Source organism: Vicugna pacos, chromosome 3 (genome assembly GCF_048564905.1).
Source record: "Vicugna pacos chromosome 3, VicPac4, whole genome shotgun sequence".
Taxonomy (NCBI): Eukaryota; Metazoa; Chordata; class Mammalia; order Artiodactyla; family Camelidae; genus Vicugna; species Vicugna pacos.
In genome coordinates, this window is record NC_132989.1 from 17,294,718 (window position 1) to 17,321,071 (window position 26,354).

General features: G+C 40.7%; 1 protein-coding gene across 9 annotated transcripts in view; it reads left to right on the plus strand.

The window, feature by feature from the left end:
* Positions 1 to 26,354, plus strand: part of PPP2R2B (protein phosphatase 2 regulatory subunit Bbeta) — a 619,288-nt gene that overhangs the window by 185,265 nt on the left and 407,669 nt on the right. For 5 of the 9 annotated variants that reach the window (XR_012067318.1, XR_012067317.1, XR_012067336.1 and 2 more), the window contains one exon: positions 7,090 to 7,167. Coding sequence is in view for 5 of the 9 variants with exons in the window: in XM_072955312.1 (XP_072811413.1) it covers positions 7,090 to 7,167 (78 nt within the window). In the remaining 4 variants the exon portion in view is untranslated. Of the gene's footprint in view, positions 1 to 5,184; positions 5,315 to 6,718; positions 6,971 to 7,089; positions 7,168 to 26,354 lie in introns of those variants that run through there. The other 4 variants (XM_072955330.1, XM_006204484.3, XM_006204483.3 and 1 more) reach the window with 4 other exon arrangements.

Sequence of the window (26,354 nt, forward strand, 5' to 3'; positions counted from 1 at the left end):
CCAGTCTGTGCATATGGCCTTGATGCACTAGTAAATGCTGCCTCCCAGATGATAGTTTTATTGGGAAGTTTTCACCCTGTGTAGCCTTAGAGGAGACACAGTTACTTTAATAATTGATATCTAAAACTGTACTCCAGCTCAGCCTTTCAAACAAGGCACTAGTTCAAGTGGTGTAGCCTCTCTGGGACGAAGGGCCCTAACTATTAAATAGACAGGCTGACCTTGGGACACTGGGAGTGTTGCGATTTCATGGGCAGGCTGACTTGGGCACACTGGGAATCTTGAAATTCAGACATCCTGGGTGGAAGTCCCAGCTCTGCCACGTGTCCTAGGTGTGACCTTGGATAAGGAATCAAAACTTCCTGAGTCTCGGTTTCTTTGCCTGTACAATGGGGGTATGATGGTACCCTCCTCATAGACTTGTGTGAGAATGGAATAGTCTAAGTGGAATGCTTAGCACAGTGCCTACTTCATAGCAACTAACTGAAAATTTCTCAGCTAGTTAAAAGAGTTAACTAGTTAAAAAAGAAAATTTCTTTTTTAATATTATTGAACATTTTAGATTCTTTGCTGATCATCATGTTGAAGTTGCTTGACTGTGCTCAGCATTTTCAATATCCACAACTCTCAGAGATGGGTACTATAATTATTATTGCCATTTTTAAATGGGAAAACAGACTCCTCATGTTTGGGAACTTGTCTCAGGTCTGAACCCAACTCCAAATCACATCTAACTGCAAAGTGAGTGCTTCTAATGATGACCCTAAGCTACTTTCATAAAACATGCTGTCCACAACAGTGAGAAAAACAGATGGGTGACAGCTCTCCTCTCAAGTGGCTGAGTGAATGAGGGATTTCATGTAGGAGCTCAGGAGAAGTCTGTTGCTGACAATGCTACTTAGTTCTGTGTGTGTGTGTGTGTGTATGTGTGTGGAGGAATAGTTTACAATGTTGTGTTAATTTCTGGTGTACAGCACAATGCGTCAGTCATACAGAAACATACATATATTCATTTTCATGTTCTTTTTCACTGTAAGCTACTACAAGATATTGAATACAGTTCCCTGTGTTATACAGTATAAACTTGTTTATCTATTTTATATATATTAGTCAGTATCTGCAAATCTTGAATTCCCATTTTATCCCTTCCTACCCTCTTCCTCACTGGTAACCATAAGTTTGTTTTCTATGTTTGTGAGTCTATTTCTGTTTTGTAAATAAGTTCATTTTTCTTTTTTTTTCAATTCCATATATAAGTGATATCATATAGTACTTGTCTTTCTCTTTTTCGTTTACTTCACTTAGAATGCCATTCTCCAGGGCCATGCATGTTGCTGCAAATGGCGTTATTTTATCATTTTTATTGCTGAGTAGTATTCTGTTGTATAAATATACCACAGCTTCTTTATCCAGTCATCCTCAATGGACATTTAGGTTGTTTCCATGTATTGGCTATTGTAGATAGTGCTGCTATGAACATTGGGGTACAGGTGTCTTTCTGAACTAAGGTTTCCTCTGGATATATGCCCCAAAGTGGGATTGCTGGATCATGTGGTAAGTCTGTTTTTAGTCTTTTGAGGAATCTCCATACTGTTTTCCACCAAACTGCATTCCCACTAACAGTGTAGGAGGGTTCCCTTTTCTCCACAGCCTCTCCAGCATTTATCATTTGTGGACTTTTGAATGATGGCCATTCTGACTGGTGTGAGGTGGGTGATACCTCATTGTAGTTTCGATTTGCATTTCTCTGATATTTAGTGATATTGAGCATTTTTTCATGTCTCTATTGGTCATTTGTATGTCTTCATTGGATAATTGCTTGTTTAGGTCTTCTGTCCATTTTTGGGTTGGGTATTTTTTTTTTAAGTTGTATGAGCTGTTTATATATTCTGGAAGTCAAGCCCTTCTCAGTCTCATCTTCTGCAAATATTTTCTCCTGTTCTGTAGGTTGTTGTTTTGTTTTGCTTATGGTTTCCTTTGCTGTACAAAAGCTTTTTAAGTTTAATTAGTTCCCATTTGTTTTTTTTGCTTTTATTTCTATTGCTTGGGTAGACTGCCCTAGGAGAACATTGCTGAGATGTATATGAGATAATGTTTTGCCTATATTTTCTTCTAGGAGGTTTATTGTATCTTGTCTTATGTTTAAGTCTTTAAGCCATTTTAAGTTTATTTTTGTGTATGGTATGAGGGAGTGTTCCAACTTCATTGATTTACATGCAGCTGTCTAGTTTTCCCAGTACCAATTGCTGAAGAGACTGTCTTTATTCCATTGCATGTTCTTGCCTCCTTTGTCAAAGATTAATTGACCAAAAGTTTGTGGGTTCATTTCTGGGCTCTCTATTCTGTTCCATTGATCCATATGTCTATTTTTGTACCAATACCAAGCTGTTTTGATTATTGTAGCTCTGTAGTATTTTTAAACATTTTTTATTGATTTATAATCATTTTACAATGTTGTGTCAAATTCCAGTGTAGAGCACAATTTTTCAGTTATACATGAACATATACATACTCATTGTCACATTTTTTTTCCTCTGTGTGTGGCTCTGTAGTATTGTGTGAAGTCTGGGAGGGTTACTCCTCCAGCTTCATTCTTTTTCTTCAGTATTGCTTTGGCAATTCTGGGTCTTTTGTGATTCCATATAAATTTTGATGTGACTTGTTCTTATTCTGTGAAAAATGTCCTGGTAATTTGATAGGGATTGCATTAAATCTGTAGATTGCCTTGGGCAGTATGACCATTTTAACAATATTGATTCTTCCAATCCAAGAGCATGGGATATCTTTTCATTTCTTGAAGTCTTCTTTAATTTCCTTAATCAGTGTTTTGTAGTTCTCCATGTATAAGTCTTTCACCTGCTTGGCTAGATTTATTCCTAGGTATTTTATTACTTTGGGTGCTATTTTAAAAGGGATTGTTTCTTTACTTTCTTTCCCTGTTGATTCATCATTAGTGTAAAGAAATGCAACTGATTTTTGTACATTAATCTTGTATCCTGCTACCTTGCTGAATTCTTTTATTAGTTCTAGTAGTTTTCATGTGGAGATTTTAGAATTTTCTATATATAGTATCACGTCATCTGCATATAGTGACAATTTTACCTCTTTTCCAATTTGGATCCCTTTTGTTTCTTTTTCTTGCCTGATTGCTGTGGCTAGGACTTCCAAGACTATGTTGAATAGAAATGGTCAGAGTGGACAACTTTGTCTTGTCCCAGATTTCAGTGGGAAGAGTTTCAGTTTTTCACCATTGAGTACTATGCTGGCTGTAGGTTTGTCATAAATAGCTTTTATTATGTGGAGATATGTTCCCTCTATACCCACTTTGATAAGGGTTTTTTAAATCATAAGTGGGTGCTGAATTTTATCAGATGCTTTTTCTGCATCTATTGAGATGATCATGTAGTTTTTGTCCTCCCTTTTGTGGATGTGGTGTATCACATTGATTGATTTGCATGTGTTGAACAATCAAACCAAGAGCTGTTTTTCTGAAAGAATAAACAAAATTGACAAACCTCTGGCCAAGCTCACCAAGAAGAGAAAAGAGAGAGCAGAAACAAACAAAATACGAAAGGAAAATGGAGAAATCACACCAATACCACAGAAATACAAAATATCATATGAATACCATGAACAACTAGATGGAAACAAAATGGATAACCTAGAAGAAATGGACAAGTTTCTGGAAACATACAGTCCACCAAGACTGAATCAAGAAGAAATTGATCACTTGAACAAACCAATCACTAGAAATGAAATAGAATTAGCAATAAAAAAATCTCCCTACAAGCAAAAGTCCAGGACTGGATGGCTTCACAGGGGAATTCTGCCAAATATACAAAGAAGATCTCATACCAGTCCTTCTCAAACTCTTCTAGAAGATTGAAATGGCGGAAGTACTGCCAAACTCATTCAATGAAGCCACCATCACCCTGATATCAAAACTAGGCAGACACTATCAATAAAGAAAATTATAGGTCAATATCACTGATGAACATATATGCAAAAATCCTCAACAAAATATTAACAAACAGAATCCAACAGCACATAAAAAAGATCATACACCGTGATCAGGTTGGCTTCATCCCAGGAACACAAGGATGGTTGATTTTTTGTTTTTTTTTTAAATCTCTATTTTATTTCCTTCCTGATCTTTATTATTTCCTTCCTTCTGCTGACTTTTGGTTTTGTTTGCTCTTCTTTTCCTAATTCTTTTAGCTGACAGATTAGATTGTTTATTTGAGATTGTTCTTTTTTGAGCAAAGCCTGTATCACTATGAACTCCCTCTTAGGACTTCTTTTGCTGCATCCCATAGATTCTGTGTGGTTGTGTTTTCATTGTCATTTGTCTCAAAGTATTTTTAACTTCTTTTTTGATTTCATCATTGACCCATTGGTTTTTTAGTAGCATGTTGTTTAGTCTCCATGCTGTCATTTTTTTCCCTTTTGTTTTTCCTCTGCTTCTTCATTTTACTTATATCTCTCTGGCACTATGGATTGTGGAGTATCAGTATCTACTGTGGTTCTGAAGGGGTTTGTTTATCTAACACGGATGTGGAAATAAAACTAAAAAAAAAATATTTTAAAGAAAAAAGATTTGAAAACAGTATAATCAATAACAGAAGAGCGAAACAAAGAAAAATCAAATTGAGACAAATTTTTTAAAAATTAATAAACATTTTTAAAAAAGATTAAAAGCATTTTAAAAAATTAAAAATTAGAAAAGAAAAAAAAATGTGGATGTGTTCCCATGGAGACTGTGTGCTCTTAATAATTTTGTCCAAAGGTCTTTTTAAGTATGTGTGGTCGCGAAGTTTTCCTTCCATGTCTTTTGTCTGTTACCCCTTTGGTTGGGGGTGTGGCCAGTGTCATGGTGGCCAGAGCCTGCCCTGGCCATTGAGCGGGGCCTCATTTTTGTTCTGTGGTTGTTGCTGTTCCTGCTCTTGCCCTGCTGCGTGAACTCCGCTCGCTGGTTCCAGAGGCCGTTGGGTTGTGCCCCCAGTCTGTGCTGCTCCCAGTGCTGCTAGGCAGGCAGGTTGGGCCCCCTCCCTATGCTGCGTCCCTGCGCTGTGGTTGTGCACGATAGGTGGGCGGGTCCCTCCGCCCCTCCCGTGTTCAGTGCGGCTCTGCGCTCCACAGGCGGGCTCGGAGGAAATGGCCGCACCAACCCTCGCCCCTGCTCTGTGGCAGAACTCCGCTCCTGGTTCGTTTGTCTTAGAGGCTAGAGTTTACAGAGGCACCGTGGCAGAACATTCCCTTCTCCCTGGGGCTGTCAACAAACCTCAGTCCCGCCTGTGAGGTTGCGGAGCCCCAGGTACGCGTTCAGGTTTCCACCCCACCCCCGCCTGGGAGCCGCATGCCAGAGAGCATGGTGGCTGTGCCGAGCCCCGCCAGTAATGGCGCCGGGGGTCTGAGGAGACAAAGGCTACGGCGTCCCTCCGCCCAGGGCACACCAGCCGTGTTGCTTTGCTTTTTCTTTTGTACTTTATGGGGGCTGTTCTGCTCTGTATCCCCTCCCAGCCACGGCGCACAGTCCACCTCAGTCCCCCGAGGCTGTCTCAGTGCAGCTGCCCAGTCCTCCGCCCCCTCAGGCAGCCTGTCCCATCCCACCCCTGCCGGTTTGCATCCAGGGCTGGGGGTTGCAGGGACCATTGGTGCCCATTTAACTTAGTTCTGCCACTAAAGGGCTCTTCCGTACAGATGTGAACCTGAGGCTCCCCCTCTGTCCCGCTCGCTGGCCTCTCTGTTAGAGACGCGGAGACCCAGCACAGGAGCGCCATTCTTCCTTTGCCTGTCCCTCCCTGTGGGACCTATCCTGCACTAATTTCCTTTTTCTTCTTTCTTTTTTCCTTTTCTCTGACCAGATTTGTGGCGAATTTTGTCTTTTGAGGAAGGTGATGTTCTGTCAAAGTTCAGTAGGTGTTCTGAGTGGGTGGGTGGGTCCATGGATCTCACTCTGGGTGTATTCGTGGGAGAGGGTGAGCTGCGAGTGTCCTTCTACTCCGCCATCTTGGCCCCCAACCTTGTGTGTGTTTTTTAAAGGTCATTTAGTTTTGATATTTGACTTTTTCTGCTGATATAATTATTCTTAAATTGATAGCCTCTCTCGTAATTTGACTATGCAGTATTCCCCTTAATTGTAGAACCTAGTAGAATTGAAGGGAATATCCATGCTGTTGAGAAGTAAGCCATTACTGGAAATGGCACCTGCCACCTGGAAATGTTCTGGAAAGAGCCTCTTTGACTTGAATATATATCTCAACAAATGTATTCTGTATCTATTAGTATATACATGAGTATTAGATACATATGTTTGTAGGAACCAGAAGTCATAATAAGCCAGAAAATTTAACCCTATTCAAGGTCCAATTTGAATTTGAACAGAAATCCCCATAGAACAAAATAGGCCGTGTTTGTCAGAACTGACTCATCAACCCTGGATTAGCTGCCACCACCCCCACCCTCCTTCTCCAGCCACCACCCCCCCGCAGCCACCACCCCCAGCCCCTCTTCTCCAACCTTTTTTGCTTTCCACTTCTCTCCATTCAGCTCTGACTTTGGCAAGCAGTCAAGAAGGGAACAAGAGAGATGGAAGTTCTCTGAGCATCTGACCCCTTACTGGCTGTTCAGCCATGAAAACTTTGAAACTGGTTAAAAAAAAAGTTGCCTTTCTTTTCCTCTCTGCCCTCTTAACAAACTCCCTCTTTCTCCCCGCACCATCACAGAAGGAAAACAATGGAAAGCATTAGTGTTCCCATGAAAAGGGGCAGTCACACAGGGTGGGTGCTGTAACTGCTGGAGGACGCTGACAGGGGCCGAGAAGCGACAACTCCGATTGCTCCAGCTCGGGCTGGTCCTGGCATGATCAGATGGAGAAGACAGACCAGTGATTTGCAGCAGAACACTGTCCTTGCAGACCAGCCATCCTCCCGGACTCCCTAAGCTCTTCTCTCTGACAGAATGATACCCGGTGTGCAAGTCTCCTTTTAGAAATGCCTAGATAACACTCTGTTTTTCTTTCTGTGTTGGTCTTTTAAGGACAACTGGGAGCCTTACCTAACCGGAAGTGTCTCCTTGTGTCGCTTGCAGGACTGGGGGCTCTCACCCAGGACACACTATGGTGCTTCAGCCAAGTGAAGGGCACTATCGAGATTGGAGCCACGGAAGGTAGGAGAAAGCTCTGCTACCCACCCCTACCCTTTTCCTCGCCTTCCTGGGGTTTGTGCTGCTTCCAGATCAGAAATGTTCATCTTTGCATTCATGTAAGTCCCCACATATCCCTGAATAGCATTCTGAGCTAGAAATGGATTTAGTCATTTCTTTTAAGGCTTTTTGTTGTTGTTGTTGTTGAAGCTTTTTTTATTCCCACCAATGAGGCAGCACTGAAATGAACTTTTCAGTGAAACAGATTTGCAGAGAGAGGGGCGAAACTAGGCAAGTCTCGTTTCATGGTGGGGGGGGCGCTATCAGCTCTGCAGATTTCTGAAAGCAAACACTTCAAGATGGTCAGACATTAGTCTCATCCTTCTGTTCTGTGTGGAAGATGACTTGCCACTATCATGAAGCACATGAGGAAAAGGAAGCATTCAAATCTGACTTGAATATTAATTGTGGGTACACTGAGTCCCAATGCCAGCATGTAATTGTCTTTCTGGCTCTCAGGAGAGTGTGCTATTCCAGGCCCTTTACCTCCTCCTGAAGAACCTGTTTTTAATTCTCTTCATTTCTTTCCTTACAAGCCTGAGTGGGGAAACATCCCAAAGGATGTCTGCATTTCAAAATAGCTGAGTGATAGGCAATTAGAAGGAACTGGAATAGCACTTCTGGGCGTTTGAAATCAAGTTTTAGCTGTCTTAGTAGAATGCAGTCAGGGTTGCCAGAAACAGAGGTACTCAATTGGTAGTAGGGATAGACACCAGATGTGGTGTAAGGTCTAAAACTCATATCCGTGAATAAGGAAGTGAAACGTTGACAGAATGAACTTGAATGTGGAAACTAACATCCATGAATGCATGTGAACTTTTGGGTCATTCTATAGCAGTTTAATTCAGAGTGAAAAATTATTTAAGTAAAAATTATTTTGAGTACTTTGGAAGAGATATTTATCTACAACCTTGCTATAATTCATTTTTAGAAATTCAATATAATTAAAATGTAACATTTATTCTTTTTCCTTTCTGATTACTAAAACTTTGTTCTCAGTGTAGATAACTTTAAATATAACAAAAAAAATCAGAAAATAAATATTGTACATAATTCCACAGATCAGCGCCACTAAGTGTTTGTGGTATATTTTTCTAACCTCTTGACTATGTATATACTCATCAATTGATTCAATTAACAAACAAGATATTGTGAAGGGGACGGGTTAGTATATAATAAACAAAATCAACACAATATTTATTTTTACTAAAGTGGAGTCATAATGGAAATACTATTTTGTAAATAGATGTTTTCACCCAACCATATAGAGTGATCATCTTTCGTATTATGAACAGTAGGGATGCCCTAATTTACCCAAATTTTCAAGATTTATAATACCACTGTTATGGACATCCCTAAGAGCTGCTCTGTGTTTATTTAGGAAAAGCTATGTGGTAGAGTGATTAAGAGTGTATGTTCTACAATAAAATACCTGGTTCAGAATTTGGCCTCACTTCTCATTGGCACAAAGCAAGTTTCCTCAAATTTTTCATGATTTCATTTCCCGATATGTAAAAATGGGATAACAAAATTTACCCTGAGGAACTACTGTAGGAGTATAATTAGACATTTTAAACAACACAGCACATAGGAAATGTTCAATAATTATGATAAATTACTATGATTATATCATTAAGCTACATTCTCAAAAATAGAATTCCTTCATTAAGGTTTATAGAGCTATATTTTAAGATTTTTAAAACTGTTAAGTATCAGTAGGCCTTTAGAGGAACTAATGACTTACAAATCCACTATCAACACATACCAGTGCCCATTTTCCAAGCTCTCCAAATGAAAGCATTTAAAAATTTGATTTACTGTGTCCATTTCATTGACACTTTCTTCTTTTTAAAAATTGAGATATAACTGACATAGATTTGTAAGTTTAACCTGTCCAACCTGTTGATTTGATACATTTATATAACTGATACTTCTTTGACTACTCAAGTGCTCAGAGGATTTCAGGAAACAGAAATTATGAGACACTAAGAGGAAGGAAGTTGAAGTGATGGGAATAGTATGTGCAAAGGTCCTGAGGTTTATATGCTTAGAAAGAGGAAGGATTCTATTTTACTGGGGCATAGAGAACCTGCAGAATCAAAGTGAAAGATTAAACTGGAAAGGTAGGTGAGATCCAGGTTGTGGGTTGCTGGAGGGACAGTAAATGATACTCTATATCCTGTGCCACATGGTGCCACCTGGTATTGCTGAGGCTTGGAAAATTATTGCTGTGCTGCAAAGACCTAACTGAAGTCAGCTCTTTTCAGACAGTGGTGATGAAACTGAATTTTTGGTAAGGTATGAATAGCGCTCAAATTCATTTATTCACTCATTCATTCAAATATTTAATAGGTAATTATTGCATGGCTGCTGTGGGCCAGGTGAATGAGCTGCACGATGTAAAAAAAAATCATTTTATAATGAAAGACTTGGCCAATTAAAAAAGGTAGAAAAATAGAAGGTCACTTGTGGTTTTGATGAACAGTAAGAAAGATATAAGCAGGATGGCATGAGGGAGTTCCTGGAGGAGGTCACTTCACTGTGGGGCATTAGGGAAGGCCTCTCTGAGGAGGTGGCACCTGAGCCAAGGCCTGAAAGATGGACATGTTCCAGCATTCAAAGAACCATGCCTTGGTCATTATAGGTACTAATAAAACAAGTGCATGTACAGGCCCAGTGCCAGGACAAAAGGTGATGTTTTCAAAGCACATACAAGAGCCCATTGTGGCTAGAGTTGGTGGCAGCAAGCTGTGTCTGAAAAGAGGCAGAGAGGCAGGCAGGGGCTGGGTCAGGTAGAACCTTTGAGTCACGTCACAGAGGCTGGGCTTTATTTTGAGAATAGTGGAACACCTTACCATTGCAGGATTTTAAAGATGAAATTAACACTGTTGAAATAATTCTTATCAGAATTCTGATGAGAGGCAACGTGGCTTAATTAGAGGGGAGGAGTTGCAGATGAGGAGAAAAGAAGAGACTCAGGATATATTTGGAAGGAAAGGGACTGGATTTTAGGGAAGAGGTTAAGTGGAGAATTAAGACAGCTTCTAGATTTGGCCTTGAGCGATTGGGTAGTTTGTGGGCTGAGTTACAGAGACTGGGAAACCTGGCAAAGAGGCAGATTTGAGGATTCTGTCTCCCCTCCTGGGTTCAGTAGCTGGGTCTATGAAATAAACTGACATCTGGCAGATTAATGGAAGAAAATGTATATAGATGCATTAATTTTTAATATTATGGGCATGGAGGCCATGCAGGAAAAAAGTGAATACTCAAAAACAGTGAGATTTGAGAGCTTGCGTACAGCTTAATAGGGGAAGGGGAGGAAGGAAGGATACAAGCCTCTCATGTTTAGGAAAGATGAATAGGCCCTTAGAAGAAAAGCTGTAAGAGATGATAGTTTGTGACCAGGTTTGTCTGGGTGGGGTGTCTCCTTCTAGTCTTCTCTCCTGAGATGAGAGTTAATCTTCCCTGGTGGATGAAATTCCCAGGGAAGGGATTCATGGCCACTGAGTTCCATCTTTAGGCAGATAAGGGGGATTCAGAGAGAACTGCTCCGTGCATTTCCTATTGTTTCAAGTGTCTTCAGTTCAAAACAATATATACGAAGGCAGGATATTTTGGGGTAGTATGTCCTGAACTCCTTCAGGGACAAAACTCATGAGCTTCATTTTGAGCCTGTGTGTGAAATGGTTATAAGATATTCAGGTGTAGATACCAAGAAGGAAGTTGTGCCTATGAATGTGGCTTTTCAGAGAGAGAATGGGAGATAGAAATAGGAACTAAGGCAGCATTCGTGCATAGATGGCATTTGGAATCATTGGGCTGGATGGAATCATACACGTCTTGCAGACTGTGTTGACGAACAACTCATCGATGGACAGAAGTTTTCACTGTTCTGCTGGTGGTCAGGATGCCATCTAAGCATTGTTCACTTAGTCTGGTTCTGGGAAGATGCGTGCACTTTCAAAGATGCCCCATGTGCAATTCTTTTTTTTTTAACTTTTTTTATTGAGTTACAGTCATTTTAAAATGCTGTGTCAAATTCCAGTGTAGAGCACAATTTTTCAGTTACACATGAACATATATATAGTCATTGTCACATTTTTTTTCACTGTGAGCTACCACAAAATCTTGTATATATTTCCCTGTGCTATACAGTATAATCTTGTTTATCTATTCTACATATGCCTGTCAGTATCTACAAATTTGGAACTCCCAGTCTGTCCCTTCCCACCCCCCTCCCCCTTGGCAACCACAAGTTTGTATTCTATGTCTGTGAGTCTGTTTCTATTTTGTATTTATGTTCTTTTTTTTTCAGATTCCACATATGAGTGATCTCATATGGTATTTTTCTTTCTCTTTCTGGCTTACTTCACTTAGATTGACATTCTCCAGGGACATCCATGTTGCTGCAAATGGCGTTATGTTGTCATTTTTATGGCTGAATAATATTCCATTGTATAAATATACCACAGCTTCTTTATCCAGTCATCTGTTGATGGACATTTAGGCTGTTTCCGTGTCTTGGCTATTGTAAATAGTGCTGCTATGAACATTGAGGTACAGGTGTCTTTTTGAAGTAGGGTTCCTTCTGGCTGTATGCCCATGAGCAGGATGACTGGGTCATATGGTAAGTCTATTCCTAGTCTTTTGAGGAATCTCCGTACTGTTTTCCACAGTGGCTGCACCAGCCAGTGTAGGAGGGTTCCCACCAGCAGTGTAGGAGGGTTCCCTTTTCTCCACAGCCTCTCCAGCATTTGTCATTTGTGGACTCTTGAATGATGGCCATTCTGACTGGTGTGAGGTGATACCTCACTGTAGTTTTGATTTGCATTTCTCTGATAATTAGTGATATTGAGCATGTTTTCTTGTCCCATGTGCAATTCTTGTGTTTGACTCACCTGGCATGGCATTTCCTAGAATGCGTGATTTCATCTCACGAAGTTTTACACCATGTCATCATAGAACATACTAGAAATTGCCCACGCTAGACAGGACACAATTTCCTGAGATTTTGTGTGTGAGTCTGTGCATGAGAAGAAGTCAGAATTACCTGACTTTTTTTTTCCCCTAAGAGATAGCATATAACCATTTTCTTTCTGATACTATAATTCTAGGCTATTTTTGTTTCTCCTCCTGCAGTTCTTCAATATCTGTCAGTGTAGGTCACTTCATCTTATTCATGGGAAATAAATGTGATGTTTATTCTGTGCTGCTCCATGGGCATAATGTTCTTTCCTGCCCCTGCCTCTGAAAAGATGACTCACATGGAGGGAAGGAGGAGGCTGAGTCTATTGATTCAGTTTCCTAATGAGAGAAAAATATCACTTTGGCTGCTGATGTGAGATGCATTCAATCCACCCTAAACTAAGGACTGATGACTGTGAATACCTTCCTAGCAAAGAGCAGTCCTCTACCTACAGCATTTGCAGGAATATCAGATCTTTGCATTGATGTTTGAGAAATGTGGGAGTCGTAGAAAGGACTTTTCAGCTTCTTTTCAGTCATTATGAATCTTTGCTATCACCCAAAAAGAACAATACTGATTGCACTATCTCAAAGCAGTATAAAGACTATGACCTCATTTTATGGAATGACAAATAACCTTTCTCAGATGCTTATGCCACATAAACGGCACAGGGCAATTGTTACATCACCTCACATATCTGAGCCTAAAAGGTATAAAATGGAGCCCCGCTTGCCTGCTCTTCCCACTTCTGGATATAGGGTGCAGTGGTAGCTGTGATAAAAACTCCCCTTTCGGGAAAAAGAGCTCTCATTTTTGGACAGAGCTTTCTGAACCAACAACCTCAAGCCACCAACACGGGGCCATTAATTAGGCACTAATCTGGAGTCAGATTGTCTCTAATTTTAGGCTGGGCTCAGCTACCCAAGTTAGTGACCTTAAATGAATCACTGAATGATTTTCAAACCTTATTGTGCATGTGAATCATCTGAGGAGGGTGTTAAAATGCACATTCCCAGGTCCGACCCTTAGAGATTCTGGTTCAGAAAGTCTGGGGTGGAGTCAAACAGCTTGCAAATTTCACAGGCATCCCGAATAATTCTAACCTCAGTTGATCCAAGAGACACACTGAGAGATTCTGTTTGTTCTTTCCTGATATCAGAGGGCTATTGTGAGAGCAGAGAATATCAGAGCGCACTCTGAGCTTTTGAAAGGAAATCAGAATGCCAATAAATACGAGGTTGCTGTGCAGTCCCAGTTCTCTGCCCCAGGCACCGAAGGGAGTAAAAACCTCTCCTCTGTGTGTCAAAAGGAAGCCTGAATCTCCTCTCTGCATCCAGTCATCTACAAAGGGATTTCCTAAGCGACTGTACTTTGTTCTGGGCTCCAATCTGCTAGGAGCAAAATTGGTATGATTATGAACAAGTCGCCAGGAGATGAAAGCATTTTTCGCAGCTGTGATGGAGGATGTGTTGACGCAGGAGAGCTGTGGGCTTGCCATGCTCTGAAGGCAGCTTGGTGAGAAGTGGACTTGCTGGAAGCTTGCAGGGCTCTGGTGGGGGGAAGAAAAGCGGGTTCTCCACACAGCACTGAGGTCAAACATCCTGTTCCCTCTGAAGCATTAGGTAATTAAACATTGCCAAGCCAACAAGTGAGAAGAAGCTCCACAGCTGTCCACTTCACCCCTGCCCTAATGCCCGTCACTTTAAATGTGTTTAATCAACAAGCATTTATGGCACACCTACTGTGTGCCTGGCTGGGTGAGCAAGGCACCATTGCTCCCCTTGCTTAAGCAGTTTACACTCTTCCAAGAGCTATCAGCAAGGGGTTGTCCATTGCAATCCAGGATGAGTGTGAAAAGTGCTAGAAAAAAGCATAAGCCACCCAACTTAACCTCCAGTAGGGTGGCAGAGGGAGCCAGGAAGGATCGCTGGAGTAACTGGCAGCCAGTCTGAGACTCAAGGGCAGAATAGGAGTTAGACAGGCTTTTGAGACACATAGACCCAAGTTTTATTTAGGGTTCAGCTCTTCCTTTAGGCAGATTACTCATTGTCCCTGGACTATCTTGAGATCATGCTGAAGGGCTTACTTAATCAGATCTTTAAAAGTACTACATGATACCTGGCCATGGGAGAGTAGTAATAATAATTCTATTTAATCAGACCTCACTGGGCAAGATTCTGTAATAATAATGTTTGATATATTAATTTTTGCTAGAACAATAAGATGTGGGGCAACTTAACCTCATTTTACAGTGGAGGAAATTGAGGCTCAGAAAGTTTAACAACCTATCTCAGTAATACACCTGTATGACCTCAGAGTTTGTGTTCTTAACCAGGGTGGTAGAGCGAGCGCTCCTGGAAAGTCACCTGACACCTACTAGTGGCTCAGTGAATGCTTATTGAATGAATAAAGCCTTCAGGAAGTAGTAAATGTCAACAAACCAAAAGAAAAAAATCACTATTGCCATTAATACAACAATAACAGATATTTTAAGGAGAATAAGATAGTTCATTTAAGATAATCAATTATATCTAATTCAAAAAGACATATGCACCTGCACCCCAGTGTTCATAGCAGCACTATTTACAATATCCAAGACATGGAAGCAACCTACATGTCCATTGACAGATGACTGGATAAAGAAGCTGTGGCATATATATATAGTTGTATATATTATATATACCACAATATATATACATATATATATATATAAAAGAATACTACTCAGCCAGAAAGAGAGTGAAATAATGCCATTTGCAGCAACCTGGGTGGACCTGGAGATGATCATACTAAGTGAAATAAGTCAGAAAGAGAAAGACAAATACCATATGATATCACTTAGATGTGGAATCTAAAAAAATGACACAAATGACTTATTTACAAAGCAGAAACAGACTCACAGAGATAGTAAACAAACTTATGGTTACCAGTGGGGAAAGAAAGAGGGGGGGGTGGAGAGACAAATTAGGATTTTTGGATTTGCAGATAATAACTACTATATATAAAATAGGTAAACAACAAAGTCCTACTGTACATCACAGGGAAATGTATTCAACACCTTGTAATAGCCTATAATGAAAAAAATATGAAAAGAATATATATATATGTATATATAACTGAATCACACTATGCTGTACACCAGAAATTAGCACAACATTATAAACTACCATAAAAAAATCCATTATAGATAAATAGCACTTTTTGCATTTAACATATATGTGTCATTTTTTTTATAACACCCATCGGAATAGACTAGGTATTATGAACCCACATTGCAGGTATAAAAGAGATAGCATGGATGTTGCAGATAGTAGGTTATTCCTCATAGAGATGAAGAAATTAAGACAGACAGAGATAAATTTGAACTTTCCAAGGTCTCAGAGAGACCAGAAGGCGAACTTTTGAATCCTACACCAGCGATTTTTCTACTGCTCCTTTTCCACTACACAGCGTAGATTGATGTCTTTAGGGGTGGGGAGGCCTCTGTTCTAGAAGCACTGACTATGAATTTAAACACGGCTGACTGTCATGAAAATGCACAGCAGTGGTCATGTGGCGGCTCAAGGGAAATCCTTCACTCAGGACGCCTCCAGCTGCAACAGGAAAATTCATCTCCAAATATCTGGAACAGTAAAGGAATTATTATCTCTTTCTTAGTTCTGCAAATAGCTACTAAGTACCTACTGTGAAGGAGAGAGACAATAGATGAAATAATTAAGTGGACTATAAAATACAAGATTATAAGTGTAACTGAGGAAAGTAAAGCAACAGAGGGTCTCGGGTTATGGGTTTTCTCTTTCAAATAAGATGGTCAAGATGCCCAGGCAAAAGATAACATTTTAGCAATGATATGAAGAAGGTGAGAGATCAAAACATGTGGTTATCTGAGGAGGAAAGGTCCAGATGGAGGTAATGGTGGGTGCAAATGCCCTGAGGCAAGAGCTTACCTGGTATGTTCAAGACCTAGACGTGAAGCTGATGTGGCCAAAGTTGAGTGACCAAAGGGAAAAGTTGTGAGAAATGGAGACAGAAGGATGATGACAGGCAGATACGAACAGGAGCCTTAGAGACCGTTATAAAGACCTGACCTGCTGCCTGAATAGTCATTAAATGCTCTTTTTTAAAAATTGAAGTGTAATTGTTTTATAGTATTGTATTAGTCACTGGTGTGCAGCATAGTGATTCAATTATACAAACACACACACAGATGTATATATTCTTTTTCATATTTTTCAGAAAGCGGGGGAGGGATAAATTGAGAGTTCAGGATTAGCAGATACAAACTACTGTCTATAAAATAGATAAACAGCAAGGACCTACTATATAGCACAGGGAACTCTATTCAATATCTTGTAGTAACTTATAATGAAAAATAATATGAATGTTCTTTTTGATAGCAGGTCAATAATAAATGGTAAGGGACCAAGGTCAAAAGTAAAGAGCCCAGTTAAGCGGTAACCCAGTTTTTCACTTAATAAGTCCTGAGGCAGGGAGCCCCCAGAGCTGAATAATTCCCTGGCTGAAGTATAGCATGGAGGACTGAGATCCACTCCATCTTTCTGGTTTGCTGTCCTTGGAATGTCAGCTTCATCCCAAGACAACTGTAGGCATTCAGGGCATTATACTCAAACACAACAATATCCAGTGAAAAGACATTTTTTTAGAACAATTTTTTCCAGATATTCCCAAGCAATTTCTAATGATGTCCCCTTGGCCTCAGTCTGAGTCACAGGCCCAGTTCTAAACTAACACTGAGAAGGAGGATGGGATTAGCCCAGCTACCTTGCACAGATCAGGCTTGCATCTGAGCTTGGTAGAGGATGGTCCTCTCTGAGTAGAGGATGCCATAATAAAATCTGGGCTTTCCAGTGAGGAATAGGGGCACAATTCCAGGTAGTCCAACAACAGCGTTAACTACAGGAAGCAGAGGCAGATATGGCTTACCCAGTTCTGTTGCTACCACTGGGCAAAGGGTGAAGGTTTATTGGCTAGGTCTTTGGAGAACGTCTGACTCAGGGAATGCCAAATGCCCAGCTTCTTTAGGCTGACTGCCTTAAAGCTGGGGTCTGGGTGTGTGAGAAGATAATCTGTCTTTTGTTGTCTTCTTATGTTACTCATTAAGCAAACTCAGCATCAACCCACTTACTGCCTGTGTTATTTGTTAATAGAATTTAAAAGCTGAGAATAAATAATTAAGCACATGGACACTGTGGGGTGGTACCTGGTTTTGTACTTGAAGTTTCAAGTAAGCAGTATGCTTTTTTTCCCCAGTGTGTTTATTTTTAATTTATTAGGTTGAACTCTTTTTTTTAAGAGTGTAGCTACCTTTATAATCATATGTTTAGGGGTAAGAATATTGAATTTCATTCCTCCACTTATTTGGTAAATATTGGGCACTAGGTGTTGAAAACAGCAATTCTTAAAATAGCCAAGGTCTCTGGTGTTACAGAGCTCTCATTGTAGTGGGTGCGGCAGATAATTTAAAAAGCCAGCTTTCACAGACACAAGATAATTTCAGATGGTGACAAAGTCTAAAGAATAGAAAATGTAATGTGGTCATGGCTGCGTGAGGTGATAGGGGATGCTATATGAGATGGTTGTTCTGTGATGGCTTTTCTAAAGAGGTGGCATTTGCATTGAAATCTAAATAATGAGTAGAAGCCAGGTTCAAAAGACGTAGTGGAATACTGTTTAGACCCAGGAGTCATTGCAAAGGTCCTGAGGCAGTAGCAATCTTGACATGACCAGAAGGGAGACCAGGATGACTGGAGTGGTGAGTGGGGGAAGGATGAGTTGGCAGAGAGGAGCAGCATCAAGTTCAGGTGATGCCTTGCAACCCCTGGCAAATAATTTGTTTTATTCTGGATGCACTGGGAAGCCATTAGAGGATTTTAAGCATGGGAGTACCTTGACGTTTTAAGAAGTAATAAAATGGAGGAGTGGTGATTTGATACTCAAACCAACACCCTAGGGCATTTCACCCCAGTGGAGAACTTCAGTAACATAACCTTCCACAGAGTTGTAGTGTGAAAATTAAACCTCATCTTTAAACTCAGACTTTTTTGTTGTTGTTGCACACTTGTTTGTTTTGTTTTTGCTTTCAACCCGGAGGTCTTCATACCCACCTCGCATAGTAAAATGCTGCCTGTGGTCTAGAGCTCACTGTGGTATCTTTGCCCAGGACCACAATAGGAACTAGTAAAATTTTAGATCTAGTTGGTGCCTATGATTTAAACCTAGAAGTGAACACTCAAGTGAGTTAATAATGCTTATATATGTGGTGGTTCAGAGAGCAAGATGTTGAATTTGCTGTTACCAGTTGTGTACCCTTGAGCAGGTACTAAAAAGAATAGATCCTGTATCATGGGGATGCTGCAAGACTTAAATGAGATAATGCATGTTAGTTGTGAGCCCTGGAACCCACATTCAGCAGGAGCCCCATTAACTCTTTTTCATTTTTTGTTATAAAACACACTGGGCTCAGTCAACTCCACTTACTTCCTCCAAAGCCCACCCACACACCTTAGAGTCATCCTTGACTCTGCCTTCTTTACTTCCCTCAACGCACATGCTCATCTGTTCTCAGCCCTACATCACTCTTCCCCCTAAATATCTCAAATATAATCTCTGGGATCCTTTGACCTCTTTCCAACCCCATTGTCACTCTCCTCCTCTGGCTACCATCTTCTCTTCCCTAGATATGGAAGCAGCCTCCTTGGTTTTTCTGTAGCCTCCTTCTTAGCCACCTCCAGTCTGTTTTTCACCCTATGCCTCTGTTAGGTAGTTAGATAAGTGGGGGCACTGGGCAAACGGGTGGAGGGGAGGGAGGGTGGCCCAGAAGGTGGAGTAGTGCCCACCTCCAGCATAAAGGGGCTTTACTTCTAAATGAGTGCCAGCAAGAAACTGGTTAGAACCCGGCAGCCACGACTTCCCAGTAGCCGAAAGGACTTAACCAGGCACCACCCAATGCTCATTGTATTATAATTAACACTGAAGTTTAGCACCACCTCCATAGGTTTTTCTGTACACACCATGGGTGAGGACATGCGCAAAGGGATTAAACATGACTAAGCATTTCAGGGACAAGAGCCGTCAATCAATCAAGAGACCACCTCTAAGGGAGGGTGTAAGAGAAAGGGGAGATAGAAACCACCACTTTTCCTCCCTCGGATCAGTCTGCCTCCTGTTCTTAGAGGTGTACTTTTTCTTTTCTAAATAAATCTTTAAAAATCTTCCACTACACAATGTACCGTCTCCCAACTGCAAACTTATCTTTTGGGTATGACAGGAACTGGGGTCTTTACCTTTTGGGGTAACACCTCCCGTAGTGCTTCTCGTGGGCACGCATGTCACTTCCCTCCTAAAACCTTCCCTGGGCTCCATTGTTCTTAGGATACTTCTAGCCTCACTCCCTGTTTTCCTTCATGTCCCCTGTATACCTGATTCCCTCGCCTCCAGCATGACACACACGTTATTTTCTTTGCCAAAAATATTGTTCACCCTGTCTGTCCCTGGCAAACCCCTACTCATCACTCACATCTCAGCTTTGGTTTCACTTTTCCTAGTAAGCCTTCCCTTAGCCTGAACTCTCAGCCTCACTGCCCTTCTAAGAGGTCCTGGATGTTATCGATCATAACACTTGCATTATCATTGCCTTGCTCCTTGCGTACTCTCCTCCACTAGATCATAGTCTCCGTGAAGGCAGGGCCATATCAATGTGTCTGCTACAACTGTAAGGTGTATAAGCAACCCCAGTGCCCAGCACAGTGCCTGGCACATGCTGGCACATGTTGAATACATGTGCACATGAATGAATAAACATACTATCAAATACACGCACACATGAATGAATGAACACCAGCTTTCCAATCAGTAAAGACCAGTAGACAAAACTCTCAGAAAATTCATTCTAGTGACAAGAGTGATGTTTCTTACTACCAGTCCTACTCCCTGTCAGTAAAATTGGTGGCCAGAATTCCTTCAAACTTAAATAATTTACTGCAGAATAGAGCTGCCGTTTTTCAATGTGTCAGTATCAGTGGCTGCCTAAAGACCCAGGTTAGACCAAATGGCGACAGCATTATATTGTTAAATTGTCAAAACACTTTTACGTATATTGTTTCATGGGATTTACACACCAGATCTGTGGGAGAATGAGGTGAGGACACTGAGACATGAAGATGTAGTCAGAACCCAGTTCTCGTCTCTTCTAGTCAGAGTATTACTTGCCCACGTGATCTTGCCTTATATATGATTAATGTGATCATTACCCCAGCCCTGGTCGAGGCATATTACTGTGAAGCAGTGATTCTCCCTGTTGGGCAGGGGGGTTGCCCTCCAGGGGATATTCAGCAATGTCTGGAGACATTTTATTATCACCGCTGAGGTGGGGAGGGCTTGCTACTGGCATCTAGTGTATGGAGGCCAGGGATGCTGCTTAACATCCTACAATGCACAGGACAGAACAGCCCCACCACCCCAGCCCCACTCCCACCACCACCAAAGAGTTATCCAGCCCCAAATGTCAACAGTGCTGATGTTGAGAAACCCTGCTGTGTAGCAAAGCTCATAGACAGAAACAGAGATGAACAGTAGTGTGGAAATCTCTCCAAGTGTAGAGAGATCGGTGAGTGCACCACCTGTTTAAAGGCATGTAGTTTGAATGAGAACATAAAATACTCTGCCGGCCAAACAGAACGTTTCTGCAGGCTGTGCACTGTGTGCGCAGGGCGGACTCCCAGGGGGACGTCTTCGCTGAATGATCCTGTCTTGCTCTGTACCCCAAACGCCACAGGTAGAACCCTTCCCCTGCCGCCTCCTGAAAGATTTACAGTTATGGCCTCTCAGAGTCAAAGGAAAACTTGGGTTAAATGTGTTTTCCAGAGAAGGCATTAAACCTGATCACTCGAATGTCTTTTCTTGTATCTATAAAGGGTGGCCACAGGGTCGGAAAACTAAGATCTCACTGCCTGGATTCATGTGCTGGGTTGCCTTAAAGTTGTCTAACATTCTCATCCGTCCAACAGGAAATAGTGCTGCCTAGCCCTGGGAAATAAGACCAGATTGGATATCGGGGTTAGAGAAATCCTTCAGAAATACATTCTTATCTTTGCATATGGATTTCTTTTCATACTGTTCATGGTTTAATTAAAACCCAGAGCTGTGCAGGTGGAAAGCAAATGAGCAGTTCCTTTTGAGGAACTGGAAATGCATTCTGGATTTACTTTGGAATGTTCCTCCTTAAAAGGCTTTGAGACATTTTATAGACAGAATAATTGGGTTGTTCTTTGCCCAGATTGGACAAAGGAGGTTGAAGTCCACTGTTTCCAAATGGAGCTAATTAGTGCATAGCCTTAACATAGAATGGAATCTGTTTTATATATTTAAAACATATTTTATAATTCCATTAATCTGGAGTAAATAGGGGAAACAGTGAATTTGAGTTATGAGTCACTATATCTTTAAAAATGTTTAACATAATGTTATTTTCATGTTTATAAAGTAGCATTAAGAAATGTCTTATAATAGACTGACAAATAAATAGAAGTACTCACTATTCATCCCCCAAAGTAATTCTAGAATTTCCTTACTTTCATACTATTGCTCCAGTTATTACTTCCTATCAGAATGTTTTCTCACTCACATCTCCACAGATTTAAATTCTCCCTGTCCTTCAAAGTCTGTCTAAAATGCCACCACCTCCAGGAAGTCTTCTTGGAAGCTGATCCCATGTCCTGGTTAGGTGTGAGAGATTCCTACTCTGCACTGTATCTGTTACTCTCTTATGGCCTTTCTGTAATTTTTAATATATTTATATTTTTCATTTATTTCTTTATTTCTTACCTCCATACTCACCTTTACCCTCTGTGCCTCCTACTCCCACCGTCTTTGGCATCGTGCCTTAGAAAAAGCAAACCTTCAACATGTATTGACTCTCTGGGGGCATTGATGGGTAGGTGTGTGGATTTCGTTAGATTTCCCCCACATGACCATTAGCAAATTCTTCCTTTCAAATGGGTCAGAAGTAAACCTGACTGACCCTGATCACAAATTCAGAATAAGTAGACACAGAAGTTTAGTCTCATCCTAGAGGAGCTGTTCTACATTACACTACATGGGAGAGATTATCAAGATCATGCAGCCCAGGAAGCAGCATAGCATCTAGACGGTGAGGGGGTAGGAGTGAAAAATTAGCACTGGAATCTTAGCTCCTCCCTGTGCTTGCTTTTAGCAAGTTACTTAACATCTCTGTGCAAATTTCCTCATGTATAAACAGATAAAATAATAACATTTACTTTATTCCAAGTTTTTAAAGAGGATTAAATAAGATCTAGGTAATGTGGTTAGAAGAGTGGCTGGACCTAGTGAGAACTCAGATTTGATGGTGGTGGTGATTACGATTCTTAACATCATCTGTTAAAATCAAGTCATATTTCTGTGGCTTAGAATTATATATATATATATATAATATATATATATATAAGCTACTTGCTCTGATATCTCATAATAAATCAGGAGAGTTATTTGTCTCCTTTTTGTAGGTACTAAGTGAGAATTAGTATATAACATTTGGTGGGAATCGTACTTGGCTGTGTTATGCTTTTCATTCTGTGGTCTTTTCAATGAGAGCCAAAATCTTCTGTTGTAACTGACTGGATTTTTGTTTCTTTCTTTGCTACATGGTAGCATCTGCTCTGAATTGAGCCTGTCCTCCATCTTCAAAGTCCTCTTTAGTCTTACCTGTGTCTGCTTGGCTTTAGTCATATGCCAAGAGAGCTGGCTGAGCAACTGGTCCAGACTGCCAATCACAAATATGGATCCGGTCTCCCCTGACTTCTCAGCTGGGTCTGGGGATACCAACCTGTGCCCCCACCGAAGTGATAGTATCGCAGTGAATCAAACACTAAATAAATTACCACTTTAAAATAATCAGATAGTTTACATCATTAAATTAGAAAAGGAAATTGCTCTGAAGGTAAATTGCAGGCTACAGTGGGTAGATGAGAGGAGCAATACCATTTCTTGGCCAGCAACTTGTCTTTCAGGCCTTAGGTGAAATGTCACCTCCTCAGAGAAGCCTTCCCTGACCATCCAAGCAAAGCAGCCACTTTCTACCACATCCTCCATTTTATTTTCTTCAGTCTCCTTTTAAAAAAATGAAGTGTAATTGACATAAAAACATTATATTAGTTTCAAGTGTACAATATAATAATTCTGTTTTTATATATTGCAAAATGATCACCTCAGTAAATCCAGTTAACATCTGTCACCATACCTAGTGACAGTATTTTTTCTTATGATCAGAACTTTCGAGATCTACTCTCTGAGCAACTTTAAAATATACAGTACAGTCTTATTAACTATATTCACCATGCTTTACATTACATTTTTTTTTACATTAAAGTATAGTCAGTTTACAATGTGTCAATTTCTGGTGTACAGCATAATGTTTCAGTCATATTACATTACATCTTCATGACTTATGTATTTTATAACTGGAAAGTTGTACCCTTTAACCCGCTTCATCCAATTTGCCTACTCCCCACCCTCTGCCTCTGGCACCCACCAATCTGTTCTCTGTGTCTGTGAGCTTGGGGTGTGTTTTTTTCATTAGTTTGTTTTAGATTTCACCTGTGAGTGAGTTCCTATGGTATTTGACTTTCTCCGACTTATTTCACTTGGCATAATGCCCTCAAATTCCATCCATGTAGTCACAAATGACAAGATTGCCTTGTTTTTATAGATGAATAATATTCCCCTGTGTGTACACACATACACACACACACACACACCCCTTTTATTTACCCATTCATCCATCGATGGACACTTAGGTTGTTTCCATAGGTTGGCTATTATAAATAATGCTGCGGTAAACATGGGGGTGCGGATGTCTTTTTGAATTAGTGGTTTCATTTTCTTTGGATAAATACCTAGAATTGCTGGATCATTATTCTACTTTTCACCATCTGAAATAACCTTGTTGATACAATGTTTACTTGTTTATTGTCTCTCTCCTTCTTCTAAAATATAAACTCAATGAGCTAAACCTCAATATATTATTTACTGCAGTATCTCCAGTAACATCTAGACGCATGCCTAGTATTTAATAGCTGCTAAAAATATTACATTGTGTGAATGTGTGAGTGAACTAACCAAAAAGAGGTTCCTCTTCCTTCCAGATCAGATTATACCACGTTGTCAGTTTCACACACAGACTGGAGAGTGTGGGGAGGGTGATGGAAATTAGGTCAGAATTCTCTTTTTTGGTTTGACTCCATTCAATCCGGCACATATTTACCAAATTCCTATTATGCAGCAGGCATGAAATTCACCCTCAGGATTCAGCAGAGAAAAGTCAGAGTCCTGCCCTCCTGCCACTTAGCGCCTGGCAAGAGAGTTAGACACTTAACAACAGTTATCAAAGTAATTGAATAGCACTTACTTTGTGCCACATAGAATTCTAAGCACTTTCATGAGTTACCTCATTTAATCCTCAGCACAGACTTACGTGTTAGGAGTGATGATTATACCTTGAAGAAAAAGGCAGATATCTTATTTCTCTTGTTTACTGTTGATTCCTTAGCATCGTGTACAGTGCTTGGCAGAAGTAGATGCTCAACAAATATGATGAAAGATGAATGAATGGAGGGGTGGGTCTAGCTCAGTGGTAGAGCACATACTTAGCATGCACAAGGTCCTAGGTTCAATCCCCAGTACCTCCATTAAAAAAAATAATGAATGAGTGTTTTAAAAGAGGAGGATGTTATTGGAGAGTCTGTAGCAGGAGGATTTGATCCTGTCTGAGGCTTTAAGAAACCTTTCTTTGCTGATGTGACGTTTTATTTAAGACTTGAAAAATGCATAAGAATTTGCTCTGCTTTGACTTGAGGGTAAAAGTCTAGGCAGGCTCAGTCTGACTGATCTTAAATAAATGAATTTCCCCCCGCCACACCCCAGGGTTTAGTTTTCTTTTTAGCAAAATGATAGAGTGCAATGATGAAACTTCCCCAAAGGAGGCTGTAAAAACATGCTGAAAGAGAATGGTCAGGGTGGGCTTCCCACGAGAGTTGGGCTTCCACGAGAGACAGCAGCAGAAATGGCACCAGTGGGAACGGGCTGCTGGGAGGCCTGAGTCCATTGGCCCCAAGGCAAGGGCTCCAGCTGGGACTTGGCAGGACGAAAGTGATGGCTTCTGATCTCCCAGGAGGTCAGTCTAAAGAAAAGCTTGGGGCAGCTGGTCCAGAGTGCAGCACTCAACAGTCTCCCAGTGAATTAGTTTTTTTGCTGTTGGATGTCAGAACCTGGCAGGTGGAAGTCATCTGGGGCCTTTCTTGTCTCTGGGCCAGACTCCCGGCCCTTCTCACATGGCACCTAAAATGGGTCACCTTTATCTTTCCCTCCTCCTAGGCTTCTAGTTCCCCTTCAGAGACCTCTTTCTGCCCTTGGGCCCTCCCTCCAGGCACCTGGGCCATTGCCTTAGAGCCTCCCCCATCCTCATACAGATCTCATCCTCTCCTGGTAGCCCTGTTCTTATCTGTGATGACATTGGGTATATCAGAGTCTAGTTCCACTTACGGACTTAATGACTGCTAACTGTTCACTTGCTATGCCTTCAGTAAGGTAATTGCCTTTTTACAGGGATTTTTTGTAAACAACACCTAATGTGAAAGCATGGATTTTTTTTTTAAATTCTTATTCTTTGTTGAAGTGTAGTCGATTTACAATATTAGTTTCAGGTATATAGCTAAGTGATTCAGTTATACATACATACATGTATATATTTTCAGTTTCTTTTCCCTACGGCTCATTACAAGAAATTGAATATCGTTCCCTGAGCTATACAGTAGGTCCTTGCTGTTTATTTTATATATAATAGTATCTGCAAATACATTGACCTTTGGAGGCTCTATAATCCCAAAAAATCTTTTCAGAACCTCTTCCTGCTGTCACTCGTATAACACTGTATTATAACTGTTTATTAGTCCTTTTTTTTTTTCTGAAAAATGCGCTCCATTAGATTAGGGATGGTATCTTATAGCCTGAATTCCCATCACTCAGCCTAACACTTGATGTAACAATGCGAGGTAGCAACAAATTATTGGACAAAAATAAGACAAGTGATTTAAGACAAGAGTGTTAGAAAAACTTTCTGTTATCCTGACCCTTCAAGCCAAAGCATGAAATG